The 26,993-nt window shown below is 36.1% G+C and overlaps 3 protein-coding genes across 4 annotated transcripts; 1 reads left to right on the top strand and 2 right to left on the bottom strand.

Moving 5' to 3' along the window:
• Window positions 1–1,859: 1,859 nt before the first annotated feature.
• Window positions 1,860–2,405, bottom strand: LOC145126763 (uncharacterized). Its single transcript, XM_079062066.1, has one exon. It carries the CDS (start codon window positions 2,403–2,405, stop codon window positions 1,860–1,862), a length of 546 nt encoding a protein of 181 aa, XP_078918192.1.
• A 2,568-nt stretch (window positions 2,406–4,973) lies between these two features.
• On the top strand, window positions 4,974–5,984 carry LOC145123351 (transcription factor MYB1-like). The gene is made up of 3 exons (XM_079058560.1): window positions 4,974–5,195; window positions 5,255–5,384; window positions 5,470–5,984. Exons 1-3 carry the CDS (start codon window positions 5,063–5,065, stop codon window positions 5,945–5,947), a joined length of 741 nt encoding a protein of 246 aa, XP_078914686.1. The 5' UTR covers window positions 4,974–5,062; the 3' UTR covers window positions 5,948–5,984.
• Window positions 5,803–7,351, bottom strand: LOC145123352 (mediator of RNA polymerase II transcription subunit 20a-like). 2 transcript variants are annotated; one of them, XM_079058561.1, is made up of 6 exons: window positions 7,191–7,351; window positions 6,810–6,952; window positions 6,536–6,714; window positions 6,356–6,445; window positions 6,025–6,271; window positions 5,803–5,941 (listed from the first exon to the last, which is right to left on the bottom strand). In XM_079058561.1, the coding sequence occupies exons 1-5, from the start codon at window positions 7,202–7,204 to the stop codon at window positions 6,038–6,040; spliced, it is 660 nt and encodes a 219-aa protein (XP_078914687.1). In that variant the 5' UTR covers window positions 7,205–7,351; the 3' UTR covers window positions 5,803–5,941; window positions 6,025–6,037. The 2 variants fall into 2 exon arrangements, with proteins under 2 accessions (XP_078914687.1, XP_078914688.1); XM_079058562.1 differs by lacking the exon at window positions 5,803–5,941 and having other exon boundaries at window positions 5,975–6,271.
• Between the last annotated feature and the right edge of the window lie 19,642 nt (window positions 7,352–26,993).

Raw genomic sequence — 26,993 nt, 5'->3', positions numbered from 1 at the left:
CTTGAATACTCATATTGCTATAGTATTGAAGATGATCCTAAGAATTATCAAGAGGCCATGGAATCTCGTGATAGTGCCTTTTGGAAGGAAGCAATTGATGATGAAATGTCATCAATTCTGGAGAACAACACATGGGTGTTGTCTGATTTGCCTCCAGGTTCTAAACCACTTGGTTGCAAATGGATTTTCAAAAAGAAAATGAATGTTAATGGGACTATTGACAAGTTCAAAGTCCGGTTAGTTATTCAAGGTTTTAGACAAAAACCCTGGATTGACTATTTTGATACGTATGCTCCAGTGGCATGTATTTCTACTATTAGATTATTGATTGCCTTGGCAAGTATCCACAATCTGGTTATTCATAAAACGGATGTGAAAACAGCATTTTTAAATGGTGATCTTCACGAGGAAGTTTACATGAAACAACCAAAAGGTTTCATTATGCCCGGTAAAGAGCATATGGTTTGTAAACTAGTCAAATCTTTATATGGACTGAAACAAGCGCCTAAACAATGGCATCAAAAATTTGATGAAGTTATTTTGTCTTCTGGTTTCAAGACAAACCAATGTGTCAATTGTGTTTATAGTTGATTTGATGATGCTACTAGAGCTGGAGTGATCATTTGCTTATACGTAGATGACATGTTGATTTTTGGTACTGACCAAAATCAAGTAGATGAAACAAAGAAATTGGTATCATCTAAGTTCTCCATGAAATATTTAGGGGAGGCTGATGTAATTCTTGGAATAATAATTAAAAGGATGAACAAAGGTTTGGTAATGACTCAAAGTCATTATATTAAGAAAATACTCAAGCGGTTTAATTTTACCGATTGTTCTCCTGTGAGTACTCCTATGGATCCAAGTGTGAAACTAATGCCAAATAATGGTGTTCCCATTCACAGTTGGAATACTCTAAAGCTATTGGTAGCTTGATGTATGCCATGACAAGTACCAGACCTGATATTGCTTTTATTGTGGGTAAGTTGAGCAGGTATACTAGTAATCCTAGTGCTCAACATTGGCAAGCAGTGAATAGAGTGTTCAAGTATCTCAAGGGAACCATGGATTATGGCTTGAGTTATTTGGGAAGTCCTTCGGTTTTAGAAGGTCATTCGGATGCAAGTTGGATAACCAACATGGAGGACCATTCCTCAACTCCTGGTTGGGTATTCTTGCTTGGGGGAGGTGTCATTTCTTGGGCTTCCAAGAAGCAATCTTGCATTACAAACTCGACAATGGAATCTGAGTTTGCTGCGTTAGCAACTGCTGGTAAAGAAGCAGATTGGCTAAGGAATTTAGTCTATGAGATTCCTCATTTATCCGGATTACCCTGACTTGCTTCAAAATCAACTAATGACGGCCCAACCCTAATGAAACCCTATTTTCGTTTATTATATAAACGACTCTTCCTGTTGTGAAGTGATATCCGAAAATTGACTCTCGTTTTCTTCAAACTCTCACAAAATTTTTCTAGCAAATTGGCTTACGATTTCTATGCCTAGAATCTTAAGTGTCCACTTGGATTATCCTAGGCTGAATTTCTTTCAACTCATGCATAGGGTAGAAATATTAGTTCGGAAAGTGTTCTCACGATCCAAGTTGGTATCCAGATCTCCACCACAAACCCCAAAAGTGTTCCTACATAGGATGTACACTAATGTGTGTGTATTAGGGGTGTGTTCGGTTCTGGAACCAGACTGAAATGGAATAACCGAGAACCGAAAATGAAGATCTGCTAGAACTAAAGACATGTACATGACCAGTATAGTATAAGGGAACACGTTTTTTTTTTGAACAGCAGCAAAATTTCAATAAAAAAAGCTAGCTAGGAGCTAGCAAAAACATACAAAAACAAGTTAAGGCATTAGAGGATTGCGAATCCAATCAATCCAACTAACACGAGCCTTAGCGTTCCTATGCGAAAACCACCGAAAAGAGAAATCAACAATAGTATCATACAAAAGACTCTTTTTAAACTTATTAGGACTGAAAATGACACCATTCCTATAAGACCAAATAACCCATAGAGTCACCATGCAAACCGCCTCCAAGATAGAACGTTTCCTACGAATACCCAACGACGTATCAATCCAATCAAGCATCTTTGTAACACCAGGATCCATAGGAAACGTAATATCAAGCCAAATCCCAAGTCTCCTCCAAAGCTGACTAGCCACCTCACACTGAAAAAACAGATGAGAAGTACTTTCTTCATCAGACTGACAAACTGGGCATAAAATAGAATCCAACTCTACGCCTCTATCGACTAAAACCGATCGAACTGGGATTCTATTTAATCTCAACCTCCACAAAAAAATATTAACTTTAATTGGAACACTCCGATTCCATCTAGTCCCCACTCCACTCACCGGAAGGGAAAGCGAATCAATATGTCTTCTCATGGAGTTAACAGAAAACACCCCACTTGGATCGAGACTCCAGGACCACCTGTCGGGAGTAGAACCGGTTAAGACCGAAAAAAGCTATGATGAAAGAATTGGAACCGAAAATAACCGAAAACCAAGACTTTTTTGGTATATAAAATGTGTAAAGGGGGGCTGTTTGGTACTTGTTTTTAAATTACATGGATTGTTTATGTAAAATCTGAAATAAAAGAAGCTCAAGAGGCCCCTAATAACCATAAGGTAACGTGAGTAGTTACGTATTATATGGTATAAGTAACTAAGTTTGATCTTATTACATACATTTATCATATAAGCATGACATATTATCAAGATTTGTCGAGTTAAGAAAAGACCTTGAAAACACGACAAGAGTTTGAGAGATGTTGTATTAGACTTTTGTGATCGTGGGACGTGACACCTCATCAACAACTCTTTCTTGGGTCATTTAGGTGATGTTTGTTTTTTGAAGCGAAACGTCTGAAGTCTGCAGACTATATATGCAACCCTCCGCAGTAGAAGAGGTGAACTAAACGTCTGCAACCTATAATAAGAAGTATGTTTGTTTTTTAATGTCTGCAGGCTGCTGCAATAAACTGAAATTTAAATAAACTGATTTTACAAACTTAAAATAGTTTTATATTACAATAATTGTTCTGAGAATACATGTCCTAGACCATATATTACAAGTGAGATCTTTATTTTTTTGTTAAACATGTTATATTTATTCATTTAAATTATATTTAATTTTGTGGATGTTAACCAAATTATTGTTTAACATATAAGATATATCACGTATTTAGAGCAAATATAGAAGGCATTTTACTAACACTATTTATCTACACCACACCGAATAAAACCGATTCAAAACGTTTGTATAAAATAATTAAACATAATAATTGCTAAATAACAATAAATAAAATTGTTAATTTAGCAAACAACATGTTCATTTTGTTAAATTTTCCAAGACGATGGTTATTTATTCGGTTAGCTTCAATAGATTTGGTAATTTTAATGATTAACTTTATAATTTATTAATATTCGGTTATAGACAATGTAACACAAAAGAATATTTATACGAAATTTACCAAACGATTTTGAAATTATGTAAAGTATAATTGAATTGTTTATAATATCCTTCATATTATTATTAAAATAATAAACATGTTGAAAAAAATAAAACAATTCTATGTTGAATAATATAATTTAAAGTAAGATGAGAAGAGGTTTGAAGAAGAGAGTCAAATGTTGCGCCGCGCAGCACATGCGCAACAGTTTTTAAGTCATAAGTCTTTTAAAACAAACATTTGTGAAATGTCAAACCTTATGCATGTTATGCATGACAGAACCAGAAGTGGTCAAAAGAGAATTTTTTTTTTAGAAAAACAAACAACCCCTTACATGATCATGACACAGCATATGGCATGCATAAGCTTCCCAGCATAACATATTATTTTGATATGTGCTAGGTGAGAACATGTACCGTAATACAGATGAGTGAGAAGAAGATATAGTCAAACAAAACACAATGAATATGAACTTGGGCTTGATATAGCTTAGAGATTTACTATGTGCATTTGTCTACATATTCATTGAGATTATCCTTCATATAATTTTAAACAATTAAACTCATTTTTAAAGTTTTGTTGATTAGGGACTTTGGCTTTTATACCAAGATGGTTTGAATCTTTGAAAGTTTATTTGATAGAAAACTAATTGAAATTGGTCTTACATGAGGGATGTAACGGTGGCATTGATCGGGGCATTCCCCCTATCATCACCATCTAGTACCAAGAGAAATCTGGTGCATCTTGCATTTGAGTGCCATGGAAGTAAGTAAAAATGGTTAGTCACAATTCTAGAATGACTATCCCAATCCATCATCATGTGCATGTAAAGGGGGCGTTGGATACTTAGATTGATTGTCAATGTGGATTATTTTCTCACATCCCCCGTTTAGTGTTGGTTTGTATGGGTGACGACACTTCCATATACTCATCGTTACAATTGTCATTGATTATCGACTTTCCTTGAGTTTACACCATTGAGATCGACATATTGTTTGGTCACATGTATTCTCAAGTAATTAAGTTAAACTTATTGTTATTGACCCTTGAATCGGTCTTACACACCTACTTATTATTATTGTCGGTTGTTGGATTATCTAAGCATTAATATAATGTAGACATCATATTTCATACTCGGTTTTGAAGCCAGATTAAAAATATAACTCGCTATAAAGACAAATTCACAACTTTTAGAATACTTGGTCATAAAACCTTACGAGAAAATTGTTCCTTTTTTTTACACATTTGAGGAGATAATTCTATTAAATTAATTAGGGGAGTAAATTTACATAATAACAGAAATGGAACCAGTTGGGTCTCAGAAATAGTTGATTTAATTTAACAAAGAAAGGGGTCCTTTTTTCCTATCACATGCATGCATTAAACATAAAAAACCTGTTTGAAGAAATTTTCTTACCCAGCTGACTTACAAGATGCTTGATTTATCATCATAAAAAAAGTCACATCCATTCTTATAAATGCATGCTACATATGTGGGACCCATCTTCATAATCCACCATCCATATATATACACAATTACCACACCATTCTTACATAAAACCAAAGAAAAATAACTTGTTGAAAAAAAAAATGGGAAGAAGTCCATGTTGTTCAAAGATTGGTCTGAATAGAGGCTCATGGACAGCTTCTGAAGACAAGATTCTTAGTGATTATGTTAAGCTTCATGGTGAAGGAAAATGGAGACAGCTTCCCATCAAAGCAGGTAGGTACCCTACCCCCCTACCCACCCCACCCCACCCCCTAATGTGTAATGTTTTGCAGGTTTAAAGAGGTGTGGAAAGAGTTGCAGGTTGAGATGGCTGAACTACTTGAAACCAGACATAAAGAGAGGAAACATTTCTTGTGATGAAGAAGATCTTATTATCAGGCTTCATAAACTATTGGGAAACAGGTGGGGGTGTACATTATGCATTATGAGTTGTACCATGAAAATGTTTTGATGTTACTTGTTTTGGTTATCTGGTATGTGTGTGTAGATGGTCACTTATTGCAGGGAGGCTTCCAGGGAGAACAGACAATGAAATAAAGAACTACTGGAACACCACTCTTGCTAAAAAAGTTCATGATCTTCATCATTATAATCAGAATCATCATGATAATTCTGTTTCTAATTCTCAAGAAAATGTTAAAAGGAAAGAAAAGGAATGTGTGAGTGTGAATGAGATGAAGACAACAGAATCAATGTTTCCATTCTTCTACCATGAAGAGAATAACAATATTATTCATCCATCAAGTTTCAATCTTGATGTGAATGAAGGTGGTAGTTGTTCTTTATCGAATGTTTTCAACATGGATTTCACAGATTCCTTTAATCTAAATGATCAAATGGTGAAAGCAGATGATATGTTATCAGGTTCTTCAACTATTACTACTTCTCCAGATGTTTCCAAGGAAATTCTGGATTATTTTTCTTCTATCCCAGAAATTGGAGGAGAATGGCTATCTTCACTATGAATATGAAACTACTGTATCATTCATCTATTATCTTTTAATAAAGCATTTTTATTATAAATAGAGATTCGAATGCTTACATTAGTGAAAACATTAGTTTCTAACTGATTGAGCAGTTGCTATCATCTGAAGCATGATTGTTGCATATTGAACAGCTGTGTGTTGCAAGGTGTATTGTCCAGATAAGCCAAACTCCCCAAAGTTTGGTTCCATGTGGACAAAATGACCTGCTAATGATCTTTTTGATAGAGCTTCTTGCCATATGTCAAAAAACTCACCCATGATTTTGTGAGACTTTTCCCATGAAGAAATTGGCCGATATTCCATCTACATAGTAAAAAAAAAAAAAAGACATTCATTATACATTATACATAGTTTTTCAAAAAAGTTGAAAGAAATACAGCTTATTACCTCCATGACAATTCCCCTTAAACTTTCTGATTGAATGGAAACGACTTTACCCACCCTCAATTGGAAATCACCAAGTTGATATTGAAATCCCTAGATTACAATATAAGAACATTAATCAAAGCCCTTTTATTGAAATGGTTGTAACTTGTAAGATTAGGTGTATTGACTGAAAATGCTGACCTCAAAATTGAGTGCTACTCTAGTTTTGTAAGACTGGAGCTTTTCCATTATAGTCTGGATGGTGGAATCTGCTTCAAGAACTAATCTTTGTCCTCTTAAAACAAGGTAGTATTTGTTTGGTTGTTCTGGTAGTGATATTCCCAGAAAGTCACGTGGGAATTCTGATGGATTCGCTTGTTCTAAGAAGCAATTGCAAATCAATTATGTAATATATATATATTCATGGTTACTTGTGAAATTAAGGACCTTTCAAACCAGAAACCTCAGGATTTACCTTTGAGAACGGGTCTGTAGAAGCTGAGTGTGGCTTTCCATTTTCCTTCCTTGACACCATTGATGCTCTCAACACACTGCGAAACTTCAGCCAGTATCTGACTGTTCACGGTGTGTCCCGCATTGGGCTGCCAGTGCAAAATCCTAAATTACACACATAGGGTCGATAATTAGTTCCAGAAAAACACAGATATATACATATAGATAGGATAGATCAGGTCTAGGTGTATCTAGGTGCATACACCTTCAATCATCAACCAAAAAACAGCAAAGAAACAAAAAAAATAAAGCTTTAGAGCAGGTGCACTGTGATGATCCGATAGATTTTGGGGGTGGACTCTAATTGTGCAACGGTGTACGAAGTAGAGTCGAATAGAATTACCACTTTATAGGCATGGGGTTGAACGAGATACAACGGCGAGGACAATGCCGATAATCGATACAGTGCAATGCTCCGATGTAGTGTTTGATGGAGTCAAATGCCCACAATCTTCAATTGCAGCAAAACCCTAATCTTTTAGGCAGAAACTCTTTTTTCCCAAATATTTTTAAAATTGTTTCCTTTTTTCCATATACTTTAAAAAAAAATCAAATAGTAAATTACTGGTCATGTGGTAGTCACAAATTGTCACTCGGAGTCACTTTCAAATTTTTAACTCGGTGATGTGTTATTTTCGGACAAATTATATAAAAGTTGACAGAAATATATGTATTTACTCGATGATGTTTTAATTTCGACAAATATATCTATTTATTGTTTTACGTATTTTATGTTCATTAAAACTAGAGTTTTGCAGCTTGTTTTTCGATTTTATATTTTTCCGTATTTCTGAACAATTAAAACCCTTACGTTTGACATAAATTTTCCATTTTACCATTTTTTTGGTTCGTTAAAATCCTTACATTTGGTGAAAATTTTCAGTTTGACAGGGTAAAGTGTAAACCTATAAAAAAAATATAAAATTGAAAAATAATAATAATAATAATAATTGCAAACCTTCAACTTTAATTAACCAGAAACATGCAAAATGGTAAATTCGCAGGCTTCTCCTAAAGTTAAATGCATGCAACTTGCCCTTTATTTTGTTGCATCATCGGTGGTCCTTAAACAGTTAAATCTAACTATTTAGTTATGATCTTTTTAAAAATTACTATTTCGTCGTCAGCCTAAATCAATATATAAGGACAAAATTTGAATAAACTCCAAACTTACCTAATATCTTGATCCCTCGTATCACCTGGGGATGAGCATCGCAACTGCGTATCTGCTTTCGAAATTGGAATCGCCTCCAAACTGTCGGTTCCGGCTCCTAAAGTTATGGAACCGCCTTAAGCGGTTTTGATTCTGGTTCTCATTTTTTCGGAACCGCTACCTGCTGCGTACCCGCAGTAACCGGTTTATATATATATATATATATATATATATATATATATATATATATATATATATATATATATATATATATATATATATATATATATATATATATATATATATATATATATATGGTTGAGATCGGTTGAGAATTCATAGTTTCCCGAGAACCCGAGAACTAAAAGTGGAGCGTTTGATCAAAAGTAATTCATTAAGGACATGATCGTTATCTTACCAGTCTCATTTAATGTTTAGTTTTTTTTGTGTTATTTAACATATTAATATAAATGTCTAAAAATTTATATCATAAATCAAATTTTCATATTTTTTTAAAAATAGTATTTTTCGTTTTTTTTTAAATGCAGATTTTTAATTTTTTATAGAAAACATGAATTTTTGAAAAAAAATATTTTTTAAAAAAAAACTATAATTTTTTCAAAAAACTGCATTTTTTTCAAAAAAACTGCAACTTTTTCAAAAAAAAAAAAATTTTTAGGTGCATATTTGCATATTTTTTCAAATACACATATGTACATTTCTTATACTATAATATTCATAAGTAAATCACAACAAATCTCATATTTATTAATTAATCTATAAACATAATAATACAAGTATTTTATTCGATACAAAATAAAATATAAAAAATAAAAAATGCTACAAATTTTAAAGCGTTTTCATGTCTTCGTGTCAATATTTCCTTATTTTCTTCAATTTATCATTTTTCACATCTTCAATATTCACCACAATTTCTTCCAAATCTACAATAAAATTAAAAAAATAATATTGATGCGAAAGCACTCACAAAAATACATATGTGATTTTCATGTGATTAACATATGAATCACATGCAATTCACATATGAATCACATTTACATATGACATCATAGGTAAATCACATGTGATTTATATGTAATTCACATGTAAATATATAATCTTTCTCGTACCTTGTAAAGTAAATAAATAAAAGTATGAGGCTAGTGTCATTGAAGATAATAAAGTTCATTAACTCAAATAATTTTCACATGTGAATCACATGTGATTCATATGTGAATTACTTGTGATTTACATGTGAATCACATGTAATTCATATGTGATTCACTTGTGATTTACATATGAATCACTACATATTTATAGTCTTGCTTCCAGTTAATTACTGAAATATTATAACAAATCACATAAGGAGATATCCACCCAAATATCATAATATAAATTATTAAATTCTCATAGGTCGGGTTCATAAGTTTCCAAAAAACTGCAGGAAAATGTTTCTTTTACCTGGATTTGGTTTAATATATTGAGCTTGGCATGCTTTATCCTTGCACTTCTTGTTGCAGCTAGATCTAGTCAAACAGGTTGTGTGCACGGATCAATGAATCAAACAATCGATTCATTGTTTTAACTTAATAAATCAAACAATCTATTAAACATCTCGGTTTCTAATTTTTACAAAATAAATCTAGTGTAAATATTTATTCGATGATGAAATAGGCTTTTTTTTCGATTATCATACTTGAGTATCATGTTATTTTCATTTTCCATTTGTACATAACAAACATAAACTCATAAAAACCATAACCGAGTTGCAAAAATTAACATCATATGTGAATGATGAAGGGTGCAACATGAATAATGGCATTATGGCAATATTTGGCATATTAAAAGGGTAAAATTATACATTCATAATATGTATAAGAAGATGAAAGAGGTAAGAACTGAAGTTAAAAATACCAATACAAGATTCAGACCATTATTGTCAAGTATATTGATCCCCGAGATCCTCTTCACTGTGGGTCCCGGTTTTGATACAACCTAACAAAAAAACAAAGTATATTTAAAAAACAGTGGATTACAAACGAATAAGAAGGTGTTTTAACTTTTAATTAGTAACACTAAATGATGAGAAAACAGGTAAAAGATGCTTAACCTGTTTATTAAAAACATAATATTTTTATTTGCTAACCTGTTACCAACAACCTGTGATGTTTTTTCAGCAAAAAGAGTTGCAAGCTTAGTTTTTGCATGCTTTGTTTTTGCACAAAGTAATATTCATGTCATAGAGAAAATTATAAAAGAATAAATATTACATATTATCCAAATCACAAAAAATTGTTCATTAAAAAGTATTACTGTTACCTGAAGTTCCTCTTCCAAGCCTATGAACTGGAATAGGACACGATTCTTGATTCTTCATATGCCATTGAAGCTGTGTGAGAACAGTTCTTTGTTGAAATTGTCCACCAGATAAAACTTGTAAACCAGAGGGTTTATTTAGAGCAATCTGAATACAAATATACAATGAATAAAATCTAAGCCAATATTTAAATAAATAATAGTAACAAAATTTGAATGATCAAGAAATAGATGTTTTTGATCAAAGTACCAAATGATCATCTTCAAACAGAACTTCAAGCAAATGTGGCGCGTATGGTTCTGCTAGGTAGAGTTCGTTTTCAACAACCTAGCTTTGTAGAGCTATCTTCGATTTGATTTATGTCTTTGGCATAATAGGAGAGAGAGAGAGAGAGAGAGAGAGAAAAAAAAGAGAGAGAGAGAGATGTACTTTTGCATCCATACTTCCTCCTTTAACTGCTTCTCTACAACCATCTACTAAAGCATCAAAAAGCTCAACCTGTGCATCTACTGAAACTAAACAACATAAAATGAAAAACGAAAGTAAATATGACCTTCTTCCTCAAATTAAACAACAGCAAAGGAAAATCCGACAAAAAACTTTCAACTTCTAGAGCTTGAGTTTCCAATTGCTAACATCCAGATCTTGAATTTCATCATTGAAAGATCATAATCGAGATTAATCTAGACATCTCCTTCTCCATCTTCATTGATGATCGAAAAACAAGTCGTTCAAGGAGCGATTATTAATTACAGATCTCGAAGGCGTTTGTGGTGTACGTTCTAGCAAAGGTGGCAGTGATGTAGGTTTTGGAGGAGACGGTGGTGATGATGTCGTTTTTAGGGAGATTGGCGGATTCGATGGTCGTCGTGAAGGGTTTGGAGAGAAATCTTCCACCAGAAGCTATCATGGTGGAACGAGGTTCTAGTTTGACGAGAAAGAGAGATAAGATCAGTTAATTGGGGATAAATTTTTATATCCCTAAAATACCCCTAATGTCATTTTGTTAACGTACCCCCGTGACTTTACTTTTCAATTTATTTACAAAAATACCACAAAGCATCTTGGCCATCCTTTTTTTTTAATCCAATGCTCCATGTTTAGTTCTCGGGTTCTCGGGAAACTATAAGTTCTCAAATGATCCTTCCTCTCTCTCTCTTTCTCTCTCTCTCTCTCTCTCTCTCTCTCTCTCTCTCTCTCTATATATATATATATATATATATATATATATATATATATATATATATATATATATATATATATATATGATTCGTATGAATATGTTTGTGTTATTTAGACCGCTTTAGAATATATTGGTATAATTTTGTCTGTCTTTGATCCGAGTTGATTCGATTTGGACCAAACTAAATTGCGGTTTTATTGACAAAAGTTAATAAAATTGTTGTAGTCGGGTTACCCGCTCTTGGAACCGGAATCACCGGTTCCGGGACTGGTTCCAAAATTTTAAGAACTGCCTAGACTAGTTCCGGTTCCGGTTCTATCTTCTTAAGAACCGCCGATTTCGGTTCTAGCCAAATGAGGCGGGTACCCGCCTATGCTCATCCCTAGTATCACCAACTACCTAAGAGGCTAAGACATACCTCATGCTTCTCCATCACAACCTACAACACAAAAAACATGTGTCTATGTCATCCACTACTACCCATGAAAACCACCATTACAAACCTCATATACCACAACTACTTTCACCTAATCCCTTTCAACCTCCCTCGCCAGCGCAACAACCATTTTCCTTCATTTTTTCTTCTCTCTCTCTCTCTCTCTCTCTCTATATATATATATATATATATATATATATATATATATATATATATATATATATATATATATATATATATATATATATATATATCTAACTGAAAATACCTAATCCACCATCGATTTTTCATTCATGTTTCCCCTACCGGTAAGACAATTCCATTACCTCATCAATGTTACATATTGTTGAGTTTGGCTATATGAAATAAGGGTTTTCTATATATAATATTGGTACGAGGATAAAAGCCTGGGTGGACTCAAAGCTTATAAAGGAGTATAAGGCTTTGGTTTCAAAGTATCCCGAGCAATACACTTGAAATGTTTGATTCTTTCTTTTTCTTTCTCGTGTTTTATAGTGTAGAAAATTGTTAGTTATAACTTTTGGATACTGTGGTTGTGATTTAGGGGTAAGCCTGAGAGACTGGTTTATGTGATTGTAACAATATATCATATAGTAATATTTCTCTCAAGATGCCCATAGTTTTTCTCCGGTTTTACAGTTTTCAACGTATATTATTGTGTTAAGTTATTTTTTATATAGTAGGGTTGTTGGGAATATTTGGGATCATTTCCAACAAAATGGGGATCAAAGCTCCATTTTTTGGGATTTCTCAGTTTTAGAAGTTCGTAGTATGCTCTATGGTTGCACATTTGTCTCATATTCCACATCATAAACCAAATTTCTATTGGTAATATTTGTAACACCCCGTTTCGAAGACAAACCCTAAAATCCGAAGATGTGTTTTAAGTATTGTTTTATTTTGATATATGTATATATTTAAATAAAGAGTTTAGTGAAAAAGTGTGTAATTGGCATTATAATTTGTTTTGGAGGTCTAAAGAGTGATTTCGGGGTTCGTAGTGTAAAGAATATTTGAACATATGGCTAAAGGATAATCAACTGGGCTCGTTTTGTAGTTTTTGGACTTATATTGAAAATATTTTGTAGATGAGGGGCTATTTGGGTAAATTTGGATTTAATTTGAAAGAAAAAAGAGAAGGAAGGGTTGAATATGTCATAAGTTAGATTTTTTTTTTTGGGGGGGGGGGGGCTGTAAAAACCGGTAAAATTCGGTCAGAGTTCGACGATCAAACCCCCGTGAGCCGTTATGCAATAAAGACCAATGGCACGTAAATTGGGGTCTACTAAAGTATATGTGTCTGTATTTCTAATTTAACCAACCGAAATTTAACGAATTAATAAATGTTACGTCCTCATTATATATATATATATATATATATATATATATATATATATATGTGTGTGTGTGTGTTAATTACTTTTGCAAAATATCTAAATACAAGTATGACATATAATGTATATATATTCGAAATAAATTATACACTTAAGATTATGTATTGTGTATGTTTCCAAAGGACCAAATTCATGTTATAAATACATACACCAATACATCGATTTAATCAACCAAATTCAAATAAATAAATTATAAGTTAAAGTTAAATACAAAGTTATAACAAATTATCATTATACACTAACAAATATATAACAAGTTACAATTATTCAAATATATAACCAATTACAATTATTCAAATATATAACCATTATCACTATACACTAACAAATATTTAACAAATTTACACGTATTCAAATATATAGCAATTATGTGAGCTGTCAAATTGAGGCAATTGTAAATCTTCTTCCGTGATTCCTGCTTACTCAATTCCTTTCTCCTGGTTTCCTGCAAACCATCAAACAAAAACCACTCATTTCAATCTATCTGTCCCCATTCATCAATCTATCAAAGAAACCCAAACAATTTTCCCTACATCGATTCCTATCAAAACAATCATCCCATTCATCAATTTTCAATACAAATAACCAAGAACAAACATCTCAAATACCCCTTCCCATCGGTTTCTATCAAGAACAACCAAAAGAAAAAAAAAAAAAAAAACCTGTATCAAAGCAAGAACACTCCTGTTCTTGATTCTCGAGTACACCTGCAAACAAGAAGAACAATAACCCGTTTGTATTTCCTTTCCTTTTCCTGTCATATAGCACCACCCAAACACCCTTATGCTTCAGAACATCGTGATCAGTGACCTTTCCGTCACCACCTATTGCAACAAAATCAAAGCTTCGGCGGACCTTCTTACTAACCTCGATTCAGATTATGCCATCCCCTGAAAGCATCTCGTCATTTACACGATCAACAAATTATCATCCAAATTTGAATCGGTTGCAAATATCCTTCGATGCCGCTCTCTGCTTCCGACATTCAGTGAAGCCTGATTAAATATTGGATAGAAGAACAATCCTTATCTTCTCCTCTTCTGGTTCACACCGGAATGGCGACCAACACCTCATCGTCGCCAACAATTTTGCATACCGGGAATAATTCCTCCAACCGACAGAGCATTAGTCGTCCCAATCGCCAGCAATAGCAACAACGTCGTCGCCAACAGCAACCACTTGCGCTACCAAACAAGTCGTACAGTTGGATTCTATTCCTCCGTTCCAACCACACGCACAAAAGAAAGAAGACGCCGACGATCGTCATCGGTCAGCGCCCCTACACGAGATTTGCTCGATCTTTCCCCATCAGCACCGACGATTTGTTCGTCCTTCCCTTATCCCCTTCACGACCCCACCTGTTTCCCCGATCGGAACCACCCCACACACCCTAAACATCGGCTGATATTGTTATTGCTCTCCAATCGGATTGATCCCGGCGAAGAAAAAAAAAAGGGATCAAGAAGAACTCACCTGAGAAGTCGTCTCCCCCTCTCATGATTACCATCGGCCATGTCTGCCTTCGTCTTCAAGCTCCAATCGATCTTTCCCCGTCTCCTTGAACCTCGTCTGCGGCTGCTGCCTCGTTTCCTCGGGCCGAGATTTCCGACGATGGAGGTAGATCCTTCGCTGGGACGTCGGAGCCGGGCGGCGATGGTGGTGATACCGACGTTTTCGGTTTCGGTGTTCGATCGCCTTCGTCTTCCTCACGTTCATCTGTGTTCCTCGAGATTTTTTTTTTGAAGTGAACGATGGTATCCCCTTCATCTTCTTACCCGATCAAATAAATGGAACGGGTTTAAAGACCCTAATATACTTTAGATGGATCCAGTAGTCGGGTATGGAGCTTCAACCAGAAAAGAAAACGGGTTCCGGGTTTGACCCAGTCAAAGGTCAAACATAAATCAAACCTCCTTTTAAATTATCAAAACTTAACCTCCTTTGACAAATACTTTGCAATTTCAGTCCAAACCCCAATCTTTGATTCCAATTGTTGATAATAACCCCTCCTTTGAAATTATTTTTACCCAATCAGTCCCACTTTGGTTAAAATAATTTACAAACAATCCATATACTGTAAACCTGTTACAAAACGGTCCCGGTAATACTTCAAGGTTCAAGGATTATGAATTTGCAGTTCACTCGGCATGTTTATCGTTTCTCAAAGGAATGCAAATGCCGTACCAATCGAACTCACGCTTCAAGGGTGAGTTCATACCCCTATATTTTATATTTTTATTAAGTTTTAAGGGGGGGAATACAAGTTAAATCATCAATATCATAATTAAACGTTTTCAATAGATTACATCAGAAAAGTTGAACTTCAATCACGACCGGTTTTGGTAAACTTAAACATTTTAGTTTTCAAAACAACACAAAGTGCAAGTAGTTCAAGTTCTTGATTTTCAAATGGCTACTTGCACATCACCATACGAGTTTTCTATAATTTATACTTAACTCAGTATTTGTATAAATATTGTTTTGTTTGCGCTGCTTGTATTTGTAGTGCACTATTATTATTGTTTGGTTTACGCTACATGTATATGTAGTGCATTGTCATTTTTTTTTGTTTACGCTACATGTATTTGTAGTGCATTATCATTTTTAGTCTAATCTCCATAACTATGCCCGTATTCTTGAGGTACGTTATGGACAATAATAGCGCTATTGGGTTTACCACCCCACCTTGGGACGCTAAGGTGATTGATCGCACGTGGTTGAGTGTGTATGATGATTAGATGCTCCATCCTATATATATACATATGTATATGTATAGGGTGAGGACTATTTGTTGTTGTTATCCTTTGTTAATCAACTTTCAATTCTATAAACCATTATCTCAAATACAATTGTTTGCCAATTTCAAAAGAAAACAAATACTATGTTTGTAAGGGAAAAGCATTTAATAATACAAAACAAAAACTTATGAACTCACCAACCCTTGTGTTGACACTTTTTCAAACCACTTGTATTCTCAGGAAATCATTAAACAAGTAACCAAGTGTTGTTGAGAATGGGATGCTAAGACGTCAAACATTTCCTATTTTGTCCATGTATTGTAATTGATTTATAAACATGTAAATCATAATGATGTAACTTTTCAATTATATATATATGTTGGTTGTGTTTACTTGAATTACTATTGCAATTGTTGTTATGATATTATACAAGAAGTCCTCCACCCCCGGACGTTTCCGCCATCCTCGGTTTGGGGGTGTGACAGATTGGTATCAGAGCACAGTTTATAGTGAATTAAGTGTATCAAACCACATAAGATATACAAACTATAAACACAATTGGGACTAATAGTCTCTGATTTGTGCATTTTCCAAATAAATATACCTTTAGAAAATAAATGTTTTTCTTAATTAAAGTATACCTACCAACATTCATACAAAGAACAGGGTCACAAGTACAGAACAAAAATATTACGATTGTTGGACAACACAGGTGGGCTTAGAGACATATAGTCAAGTCGGGGAAGATGTAGCCTGATCAACTACATTATCTGGGGTTTGACTAGCGTGTGCCTAAGTATGTTTGTGAAGTTTCAACAAAAAAAAAAAAAAAAAAAAAAAAAAAAAAAAAAAATCAATAGACAAACACAATGAAACTAAAAAGGGTATCAATCTATCAAGAGAAAAACACATACAATGTAGATTTAAAATCCACTAATTATAACAAAATGGCTAAAAGAAAAGGTAAGGACTAAGGATTTTTAAGTCCTCTCTTCTTATAAATAGCTTTGAAGCAAGCTTGCCTAAGCCTCTTTGTTCTTTCTGTCAATTCCATACCGGGCAATTTCTCCATCATCTTCTTGTGCCCTGCTAACGTCTCTACCTCCTCCTTTAATCCCAACTCCTAGTTTATTTTAGGTAGATGCAATACAATTTTCGTGTGAGTTCATGAAATTTACAATGAGTTAAGTTTATGTAAATATAAATCAAAAATCGTAGTAAAACAATTGATTCGATGTGGCATATGCCTAAGGCCTATGTTTATGTTATAAAGAAACTAATAATTAAAATTTTAGAAAATACCAAAACTACTTTGGTTACCAAGTGCATGCATACATGCATGAGTAATGAATAGAAGGTTATTAGAGTAGTTTACCTTGGCATTTTGAATGAGGGATTCAAGGCTCTTAAGTTTCCTATGAGGCCATCTGTTTATGTTTAGCTCCCTGCATCTTTTCTTCAATAATGTTGCCCCTATCCCTAGTTCCTTTGCTGCCATGATTATCGGCATCTCAAAGTACTTCGCTATCTCTTCAAACTCCAATGGTCTCAACCTATTTGCCACCTTACGGCCACCGTGAGCAGTGGTGGCAGCACTAGAACTACCAGTAGCATCACCACCGGGTTTGCAGTCTTCCCTGAAACTAACCGATGGTAAATTACCATCCTCCCAACAATCCCATAAGCTTATGTCTTCAAGGGGATCCAAATCGTGAAACTCATTTCTAGAAATGATGTTTTGATCTTGGTTAAGTACTGTGGAAACGTGCTGATCAAGCCCTTCTGGCAATTTTTCTGACAACTCGTAATTATGATGGTCGAGCATGTCACCACTGTCAGGAAAAAAAAAAAAAAAAAAAAAAAAAAAGCAAAACTCAAGATAATCAAATCCAACCCGATGAAATACTCTTTTGATCACTACAAATCCAAATCATGTTTTGATCAATATAGAAAAAATCACTTTTCTGTGCGAAAGATAGGGTAATGAGTGACGTTTATATATACCTGAAAAGATCTTGATGATCAAAGTACGGAAACCAATCGAGGTCATATATGGGGTTTTGATGATCTGCAGGTGGATCCATTTGTGAGGGAAAAGTTAAAAGTTGCGGTAAGAATGTGATGATTTATATAAGTGAAGTAGGAGAAGTAATTAATAACAAATAAAGAGGAAGTGAATATAAATACTCGTTGAGCCGTAACTTTCTTCTTCCATTCACACACGTATAAGTATATACTGCTAAAATCTTGACTTGTGTGCCGCATGCATTTAATGCTTCACATGTCTACCCTGCAAATCCTTGACTTTGAAGCGACGTATCAGTTCCCATATACCTCAGATTAAATTCTTTTCACTGCATACTACCAGTCTTCAATCATGCAAAAGAAAACACGACTTGTTGTAGCTAAACTACTTACGTTCGTTATAATTATTTGACTCGTATAAACTTGGTTGCTATAAGCTGCTTTGTATGTGTATGCTAGTGTCAATTCATGAGGTCTTATCACATTTAAGTCCCTGGAATCAGTTCACACTAATCATTAACTCGTTTGAGTATATGGTCATCATGGATAACGCTAGCCCGAAGTAGACAACTCCTCACTTGCACGATTCGCTTGAGTGCATTTTACCATTTTATACACTATGTTCTTGATACACATAGTAGTCACTAGGGCACAATTCGGTCATTAGGCTGGGGTTATGAACTCATGAATGGGGACTTGGTACATCTACGAGTCTTACATCACGTTTTATCAACAAATCTTGTATACTCATTTTAGCAACAAATCTGGTATCTCATTTTAGCAACAAATCGTGTATCTCATTTTAGCAACAAATCTTGTATCACGTTTTAGCAACAAACTTTGTTTCCCCTGAGAATATGACAGTTGCATCTCATTTGGGCAACATACTTCATCTCTCATGATAACAACAAGTCATTGTAATAAAATAAACTTGACATCATTAGTAGTTACGTCTCATATAACTTCTTTGTAAACATCATACTTTGACATTACTACCAATATTTATGTAAATTTCTTTTGTGTTTCAGAATTTTAAATTTATGTTTGAGTAAGAATTAGGTTTAGTGAGTTGCAGATTCATTAAGGAAGACAATCTAGTTTTATCATACATATATAACATCTGGGAGAGAAACATGTTTTGTATTCAGTTCCCTTCTTTGTTATAATTCTAACATTGTCATGCTTGAGCATTTTAAATTTACGAAGAAATGATTGAACCCTTAATCCCCATATCAGCAAAGTAGAATAAATCAATCATTCTCATCGCTATCAAACAACTTCATTCCGCTAAATGTGAAAACCTAACAATATTGTAAACCATAAACAAGTCCATATATATTTTTCATCCATACAAAACTTATCTTGTAGTCGATTATCCCTAATCAAAGCATCGTATGTTCACCACGAAGGTATACATCATTAACATCCTAAGTGGTTATGACGGATGATGATCAATCAAAATCTTTCGTATAGTAAACTAAGAATTTTAATTTCACCAATAAAATTAGCAAAGCTAAGTTTAATTTACACAACTCATTTGGTTGAAATAATTCCTCAAATCTGATAAAATCCTTTTGAACCTATACATATTTGTAAATTTTATATTACTCGTCATATAGTTTGAAAATAATTAGCAAACCCAATGGGGCAAATTTTCACAAAACTAGTCCAAACATATGTATCTAATATCGTAATAAATTAAAACTGGTACCGAAAACCCACAACTTTTCTCTTAAGGTACTCCTTTCTTAAATTTCGGGACGAAATTCCCTTCAACAGGGGGATAATGTAAAAACCGGTAAAATTCGGTCAGAGTTCGACGATCAAACCCCCGTGAGCCGTTATGCAATAAAGACCAATGGCACGTAAATTGGGGTCTACTAAAGTATATGTGTCTGTATTTCTAATTTAACCAACCGAAATTTAACGAATTAATAAATGTTACGTCCTCATTATATATATATATATATATATATATATATATATATATATATATATGTGTGTGTGTTAATTACTTTTGCAAAATATCTAAATACAAGTATGACATATAATGTATATATATTCGAAATAAATTATACACTTAAGATTATGTATTGTGTATGTTTCCAAAGGACCAAATTCATGTTATAAATACATACACCAATACATCGATTTAATCAACCAAATTCAAATAAATAAATTATAAGTTAAAGTTAAATACAAAGTTATAACAAATTATCATTATACACTAACAAATATATAACAAGTTACAATTATTCAAATATATAACCAATTACAATTATTCAAATATATAACCATTATCACTATACACTAACAAATATTTAACAAATTTACACGTATTCAAATATATAGCAATTATGTGAGCTGTCAAATTGAGGCAATTGTAAATCTTCTTCCGTGATTCCTGCTTACTCAATTCCTTTCTCCTGGTTTCCTGCAAACCATCAAACAAAAACCACTCATTTCAATCTATCTGTCCCCATTCATCAATCTATCAAAGAAACCCAAACAATTTTCCCTACATCGATTCCTATCAAAACAATCATCCCATTCATCAATTTTCAATACAAATAACCAAGAACAAACATCTCAAATACCCCTTCCCATCGGTTTCTATCAAGAACAACCAAAAGAAAAAAAAAAAAGAAAACCTGTATCAAAGCAAGAACACTCCTGTTCTTGATTCTCGAGTACACCTGCAAACAAGAAGAACAATAACCCGTTTGTATTTCCTTTCCTTTTCCTGTCATATAGCACCACCCAAACACCCTTATGCTTCAGAACATCGTGATCAGTGACCTTTCCGTCACCACCTATTGCAACAAAATCAAAGCTTCGGCGGACCTTCTTACTAACCTCGATTCAGATTATGCCATCCCCTGAAAGCATCTCGTCATTTACACGATCAACAAATTATCATCCAAATTTGAATCGGTTGCAAATATCCTTCGATGCCGCTCTCTGCTTCCGACATTCAGTGAAGCCTGATTAAATATTGGATAGAAGAACAATCCTTATCTTCTCCTCTTCTGGTTCACACCGGAATGGCGACCAACACCTCATCGTCGCCAACAATTTTGCATACCGGGAATAATTCCTCCAACCGACAGAGCATTAGTCGTCCCAATCGCCAGCAATAGCAACAACGTCGTCGCCAACAGCAACCACTTGCGCTACCAAACAAGTCGTACAGTTGGATTCTATTCCTCCGTTCCAACCACACGCACAAAAGAAAGAAGACGCCGACGATCGTCATCGGTCAGCGCCCCTACACGAGATTTGCTCGATCTTTCCCCATCAGCACCGACGATTTGTTCGTCCTTCCCTTATCCCCTTCACGACCCCACCTGTTTCCCCGATCGGAACCACCCCACACACCCTAAACATCGGCTGATATTGTTATTGCTCTCCAATCGGATTGATCCCGGCGAAGAAAAAAAAAAGGGATCAAGAAGAACTCACCTGAGAAGTCGTCTCCCCCTCTCATGATTACCATCGGCCATGTCTGCCTTCGTCTTCAAGCTCCAATCGATCTTTCCCCGTCTCCTTGAACCTCGTCTGCGGCTGCTGCCTCGTTTCCTCGGGCCGAGATTTCCGACGATGGAGGTAGATCCTTCGCTGGGACGTCGGAGCCGGGTGGCGATGGTGGTGATACCGACGTTTTCGGTTTCGGTGTTCGATCGCCTTCGTCTTCCTCACGTTCATCTGTGTTCCTCGAGATTTTTTTTTTGAAGTGAACGATGGTATCCCCTTCATCTTCTTACCCGATCAAATAAATGGAACGGGTTTAAAGACCCTAATATACTTTAGATGGATCCAGTAGTCGGGTATGGAGCTTCAACCAGAAAAGAAAACGGGTTCCGGGTTTGACCCAGTCAAAGGTCAAACATAAATCAAACCTCCTTTTAAATTATCAAAACTTAACCTCCTTTGACAAATACTTTGCAATTTCAGTCCAAACCCCAATCTTTGATTCCAATTGTTGATAATAACCCCTCCTTTGAAATTATTTTTACCCAATCAGTCCCACTTTGGTTAAAATAATTTACAAACAATCCATATACTGTAAACCTGTTACAAAACGGTCCCGGTAATACTTCAAGGTTCAAGGATTATGAATTTGCAGTTCACTCGGCATGTTTATCGTTTCTCAAAGGAATGCAAATGCCGTACCAATCGAACTCACGCTTCAAGGGTGAGTTCATACCCCTATATTTTATATTTTTATTAAGTTTTAAGGGGGGGAATACAAGTTAAATCATCAATATCATAATTAAACGTTTTCAATAGATTACATCAGAAAAGTTGAACTTCAATCACGACCGGTTTTGGTAAACTTAAACATTTTAGTTTTCAAAACAACACAAAGTGCAAGTAGTTCAAGTTCTTGATTTTCAAATGGCTACTTGCACATCACCATACGAGTTTTCTATAATTTATACTTAACTCAGTATTTGTATAAATATTGTTTTGTTTGCGCTGCTTGTATTTGTAGTGCACTATTATTATTGTTTGGTTTACGCTACATGTATATGTAGTGCATTGTCATTTTGTTTTGTTTACGCTACATGTATTTGTAGTGCATTATCATTTTTAGTCTAATCTCCATAACTATGCCCGTATTCTTGAGGTACGTTATGGACAATAATAGCGCTATTGGGTTTACCACCCCACCTTGGGACGCTAAGGTGATTGATCGCACGTGGTTGAGTGTGTATGATGATTAGATGCTCCATCCTATATATATACATATGTATATGTATAGGGTGAGGACTATTTGTTGTTGTTATCCTTTGTTAATCAACTTTCAATTCTATAAACCATTATCTCAAATACAATTGTTTGCCAATTTCAAAAGAAAACAAATACTATGTTTGTAAGGGAAAAGCATTTAATAATACAAAACAAAAACTTATGAACTCACCAACCCTTGTGTTGACACTTTTTCAAACCACTTGTATTCTCAGGAAATCATTAAACAAGTAACCAAGTGTTGTTGAGAATGGGATGCTAAGACGTCAAACATTTCCTATTTTGTCCATGTATTGTAATTGATTTATAAACATGTAAATCATAATGATGTAACTTTTCAATTATATATATATGTTGGTTGTGTTTACTTGAATTACTATTGCAATTGTTGTTATGATATTATACAAGAAGTCCTCCACCCCCGGACGTTTCCGCCATCCTCGGTTTGGGGGTGTGACAGGGGCTAAGTGTAAATTCAACATTAAAAGGTTATTTCCATATTAGTTTTGCAAAAGATTCTCAAATAGGATAGGTGTTTGGTAAATATTGGATTCATGTTGAAAGAAATTGGTATGGAAGGGCTGAAATTGTAAATATGGGAGAAGTGGCAAAGTGACCGGGCATATAACCGGTCACCTTGTCCCGAAACTCTAACCCTAAGAGGCTAAGAGACTCCTTCAGCCGCCACCCCCTTCCTTGACGATTTTCGGCGCCACCTCCTTGCCTGTTGAAGCCGGAGCACCCATCGTCAACCATCAAGAAGCCACTGGCGGCGTTCTGCTGCCAATGAAGACGAAGAGCCGCCGCCCGTCGTTGATTCAGTCGTGGATGTTGTTGTTGCTCGTGTTGGATCGCACCTCTTCTCCGCCACCTTCCTTCCACAGTGCAGCGCCGCCGACCACTATCGATGTTGTCATTTGCAAGCTCAACTTGTCGTCGCTTCATCGGTGCTACGTCCCAACTCCTTCTGTCGTCGTTAGCCGTTGCTGCTGCCCGCCATTCTGTGTCGCCGTCGTCGTCATACGCCACCAGGTGGGTAGTCGTGTTCAGCTTTCAAAAAAATACGTGCATATTTCAGTTTGTGGGCATTTGTTGCTTGGCCGGACTTCACGAGAAAAGCCACCACCACCGTGAGATTGTGTATGTCACCTTCTAACACCGCCTGGCGCCTGCCACCACGATGGTGGTTGTGGGTGTGTGTTTATTGTGTATTTAGGTGTGTTTTGTATGTACATTGTATGGCCGGATTATTCAAGGAAAACAACTCGTCACCGTTGTGAGGTGGTGGTTGCCACCTCACGCCGCCACCTTGAATGGATGTGTGCTTTTGTGTGTGTGTGATTGTTATTTTGGGATGCTTGGACATATTTAGCCAAAAATCATAACCACCACCACGAGGTGGTGGCCGCCGCCGTTGACCACCACTACCTGAGGTGGTAGTGGGTGGTGCCCGACTTATTTAACCCCGATTGACCTAAAAACCTAACCAATTGACTAATGGGCACACGATTGGGTTGGAAACCCTAATTAGGGTTTAGAAAACCCTAATTTTGGATTTGTTTGTTTGGACTTATTGGGACCCGCGTGTTGGGCCATTGGAATTGAATTATCAGTTACACCCGATCACACCGTATGATTTACCTAGTAGAATGATGGACTTAATGGATTAAGTCCTTAATGGGTTAAGTAGGAACACTTGACCCTAATTTTACTTGGGCCTTGAGTTGGGCCTTTTGTTGGGCTTTGGTGATTGGGCTATTGATGGGCCATCCAAGAACAAGTATATGGACTATAATATTTGGATTGGGCTTTAGGATAAGGCCCATTGGAAAGGCTTGGGCCTAATTTAGAAAATTGGGCCATAGGTGGGCCATAATTAGGCCTTGATGATTATGAGATATTGGACCATTAGAATGCCAAGTGTTTGGACAAGAATAAATGGTTGGTCCTTAAAGTAAAGACCATGTGAGGGGTTTGGGCCCAATTTTGGAAAATTGGGCCATATGTTGGGCTTTAGTCCATTGTTTGACTTTTGGGCCTTTGGAGTGTGAGCTTGGGCCTTGGGCTTGAATCAAGCTATATTGGGGGTAAAGTAGTCTTTTACCCCAAGCATGGACTTATGGTTATGTGTTGGGAACCAAATATTAATTGGGTGTCGTTTTGATGTTGACAGTTCGGGAATCTGTCATCCAACAGTTAGAGTTTATCCGCGGGACTTCAGCAGTGTGTGGTGGGTCGTCCTCACTATACTAACAGGGTCGAAGGCACCAATGTCGGTCCTTTTCGGATTTGTATTCGGGTTTATTGCATGTTGATATGCTTAGTGACATGTTAGGTCAGTATCCTGGTATATAGGATGATGTTATGTTAGTGACCTGTTAGGTCGATATCCTGGTATATAGGATGATGCTATGATTAGTGATCTGTTAGATCGGTCTGACTGTTTGTATATGATAGCATTTGATATTTATGTGTTGATTGTGTGTAACATCCAAAAAATCATGACCGAAAATTTCCTTTTAAAACATTACTAAACCATAAGTATTAAATCGTTTCAACCATAACTAAAGGGGTTATATAACAAATCGGAGTATCATTTCAAAACACTTGTTCATTTTATCAGAGTAAACATACCAGGCTAATCTTTTTGGTGTGTGTCATGCGATCATCCCAAGCTCTTCCCTCCGCTACCGGAAGCACCTGAAACCAAAACTGAAAACCGTAAGCACGAAGCTTAGTGAGCTCCCCAACCTACCACATACCATAGACGCATAACCAGGAACACATAACCACATATTGGGCCCCCGCCCGCTGCATCAGGCCTCGCTCGGCATCGGGTCCCGCCTGGCATCAGGTCCCACCTGGCATCGAGCCCCGCTCGGTATACAGATTTGTCTCCCTTAGGCCCCGCCTGACTCCGGGCCTCGCCCGCTACACATATACATACAATCAAATAACATACTAGAACATACATAAACATACTCTAACTGTACCCTGATCTAAGGCCTCGCCTAACTTGGGCCCCGCCCCTGGTCCGCTACTGAAGTAGTGGAACCCCGTCCATACTCCTACTACTAGTGAGATACGGCCCCCGCCAACACTCACATCCTTCCTATCACGGGCCTCGACCTTACTCTGCTAACATCGAGATATGGAACCCCATCCATACTCAGCTAGTGATGAGATACGGGACCTCGCCCACACTCACCTCCCTACCAGGCACATACAAGTATCACGTAGACAACAAGTATAATCTAACATACAACATAAGAATCTTCCTCGGGATTACCCCGGCATCGGACCCCCGGTCCGGATACATACTGTTATCTATCATACTTCGGGCTTACCCCGACATCGGACCCTCGGTCCGGAACCTATCGTACTGACACATGCAAGAATCACAAAGACCTCGAGCATCCTAACATTCCTCGGGCCTCGCCTGACATCAGGTCGTAACCCGGATCATAAAATAATAAGTGCTTAGGGATAACCCCCGGGTCTTCCTTCTATACTTAAACATAAGCATAAACATAAACATAATGGTCCGGCATTGTGGCCGTAGACCCATACACACAGTGAGGAGACTCACCTCGCACTGCTGAAGACTAGCTGAACACTTCTGACTGCTAACCGGCAACTTCTGAACTGCTGATCCTTCGGCTTCCTGAATTATCAATACCCAAAATAACATTTAGACCACAATACCTCAAAAGTGAACCCAGGTCAAAGTCATTGGTCAAAGTCAACGCTCTGAGTTGACTTCAACTCGCCGAGTTGGCCTACCAACTCGCCGAGTCCCACATTCTACACAAAACTCTGGACTTCGATTCTACTCATCGAGTTCTCCATGAACTCGACGAGTGCACCTTCAACACATCGGGTCCCTCCTTCATCTGACTCGTCGAGTTCTCCTTTGAACTCGTCGAGTCCACCTTCATAAATTAAGGAGATTGCCTTAGACTCGTCGAGTTCCTCTTTGAACTCGTCGAGTATGATGATCTTCATGTCTACTATGGACTCAGACTAACTGAGTCCCTTACCAACTCAACTCACACCTTCTAACAGAAGGGTTTTGGGGCAAGAAACGGCCTGACTCGCCGAGTCCCACAAGTGACTTGCCGAGTCCC

Source organism: Lactuca virosa, chromosome 7 (genome assembly GCF_052849685.1).
Source record: "Lactuca virosa cultivar CGN04683 chromosome 7, Lactuca_virosa_CGN04683_v6, whole genome shotgun sequence".
NCBI classification, from domain to species: Eukaryota; Viridiplantae; Streptophyta; class Magnoliopsida; order Asterales; family Asteraceae; genus Lactuca; species Lactuca virosa.
The sequence above is the reverse complement of the archived record's forward strand: the minus strand, read 5'-3'. Positions and strand labels throughout refer to the sequence as shown.

Bases quoted from the DNA above. Each gene is read 5' to 3' on its own strand.
- LOC145123352 (XM_079058561.1), bottom strand. The intron at 6,715-6,809 runs GTAAATCCTGAG...ATTGCTTCTTAG, and splicing joins CTACAGACCCGTTCTCAAAG to AACAAGCGAATCCATCAGAA. The intron at 6,446-6,535 runs GTCAGCATTTTC...ATTGTAATCTAG, and splicing joins GAGTAGCACTCAATTTTGAG to GGATTTCAATATCAACTTGG.
- LOC145126763 (XM_079062066.1), bottom strand. From the start codon at position 2,405: ATGAGAAGACATATTGATTCGCTTTCCCTTCCGGTGAGTGGAGTGGGG.
- LOC145123351 (XM_079058560.1), top strand. From the start codon at position 5,063: ATGGGAAGAAGTCCATGTTGTTCAAAGATTGGTCTGAATAGAGGCTCA. The intron at 5,196-5,254 runs GTAGGTACCCTA...AATGTTTTGCAG, and splicing joins ACAGCTTCCCATCAAAGCAG to GTTTAAAGAGGTGTGGAAAG. The intron at 5,385-5,469 runs GTGGGGGTGTAC...ATGTGTGTGTAG, and splicing joins CATAAACTATTGGGAAACAG to ATGGTCACTTATTGCAGGGA.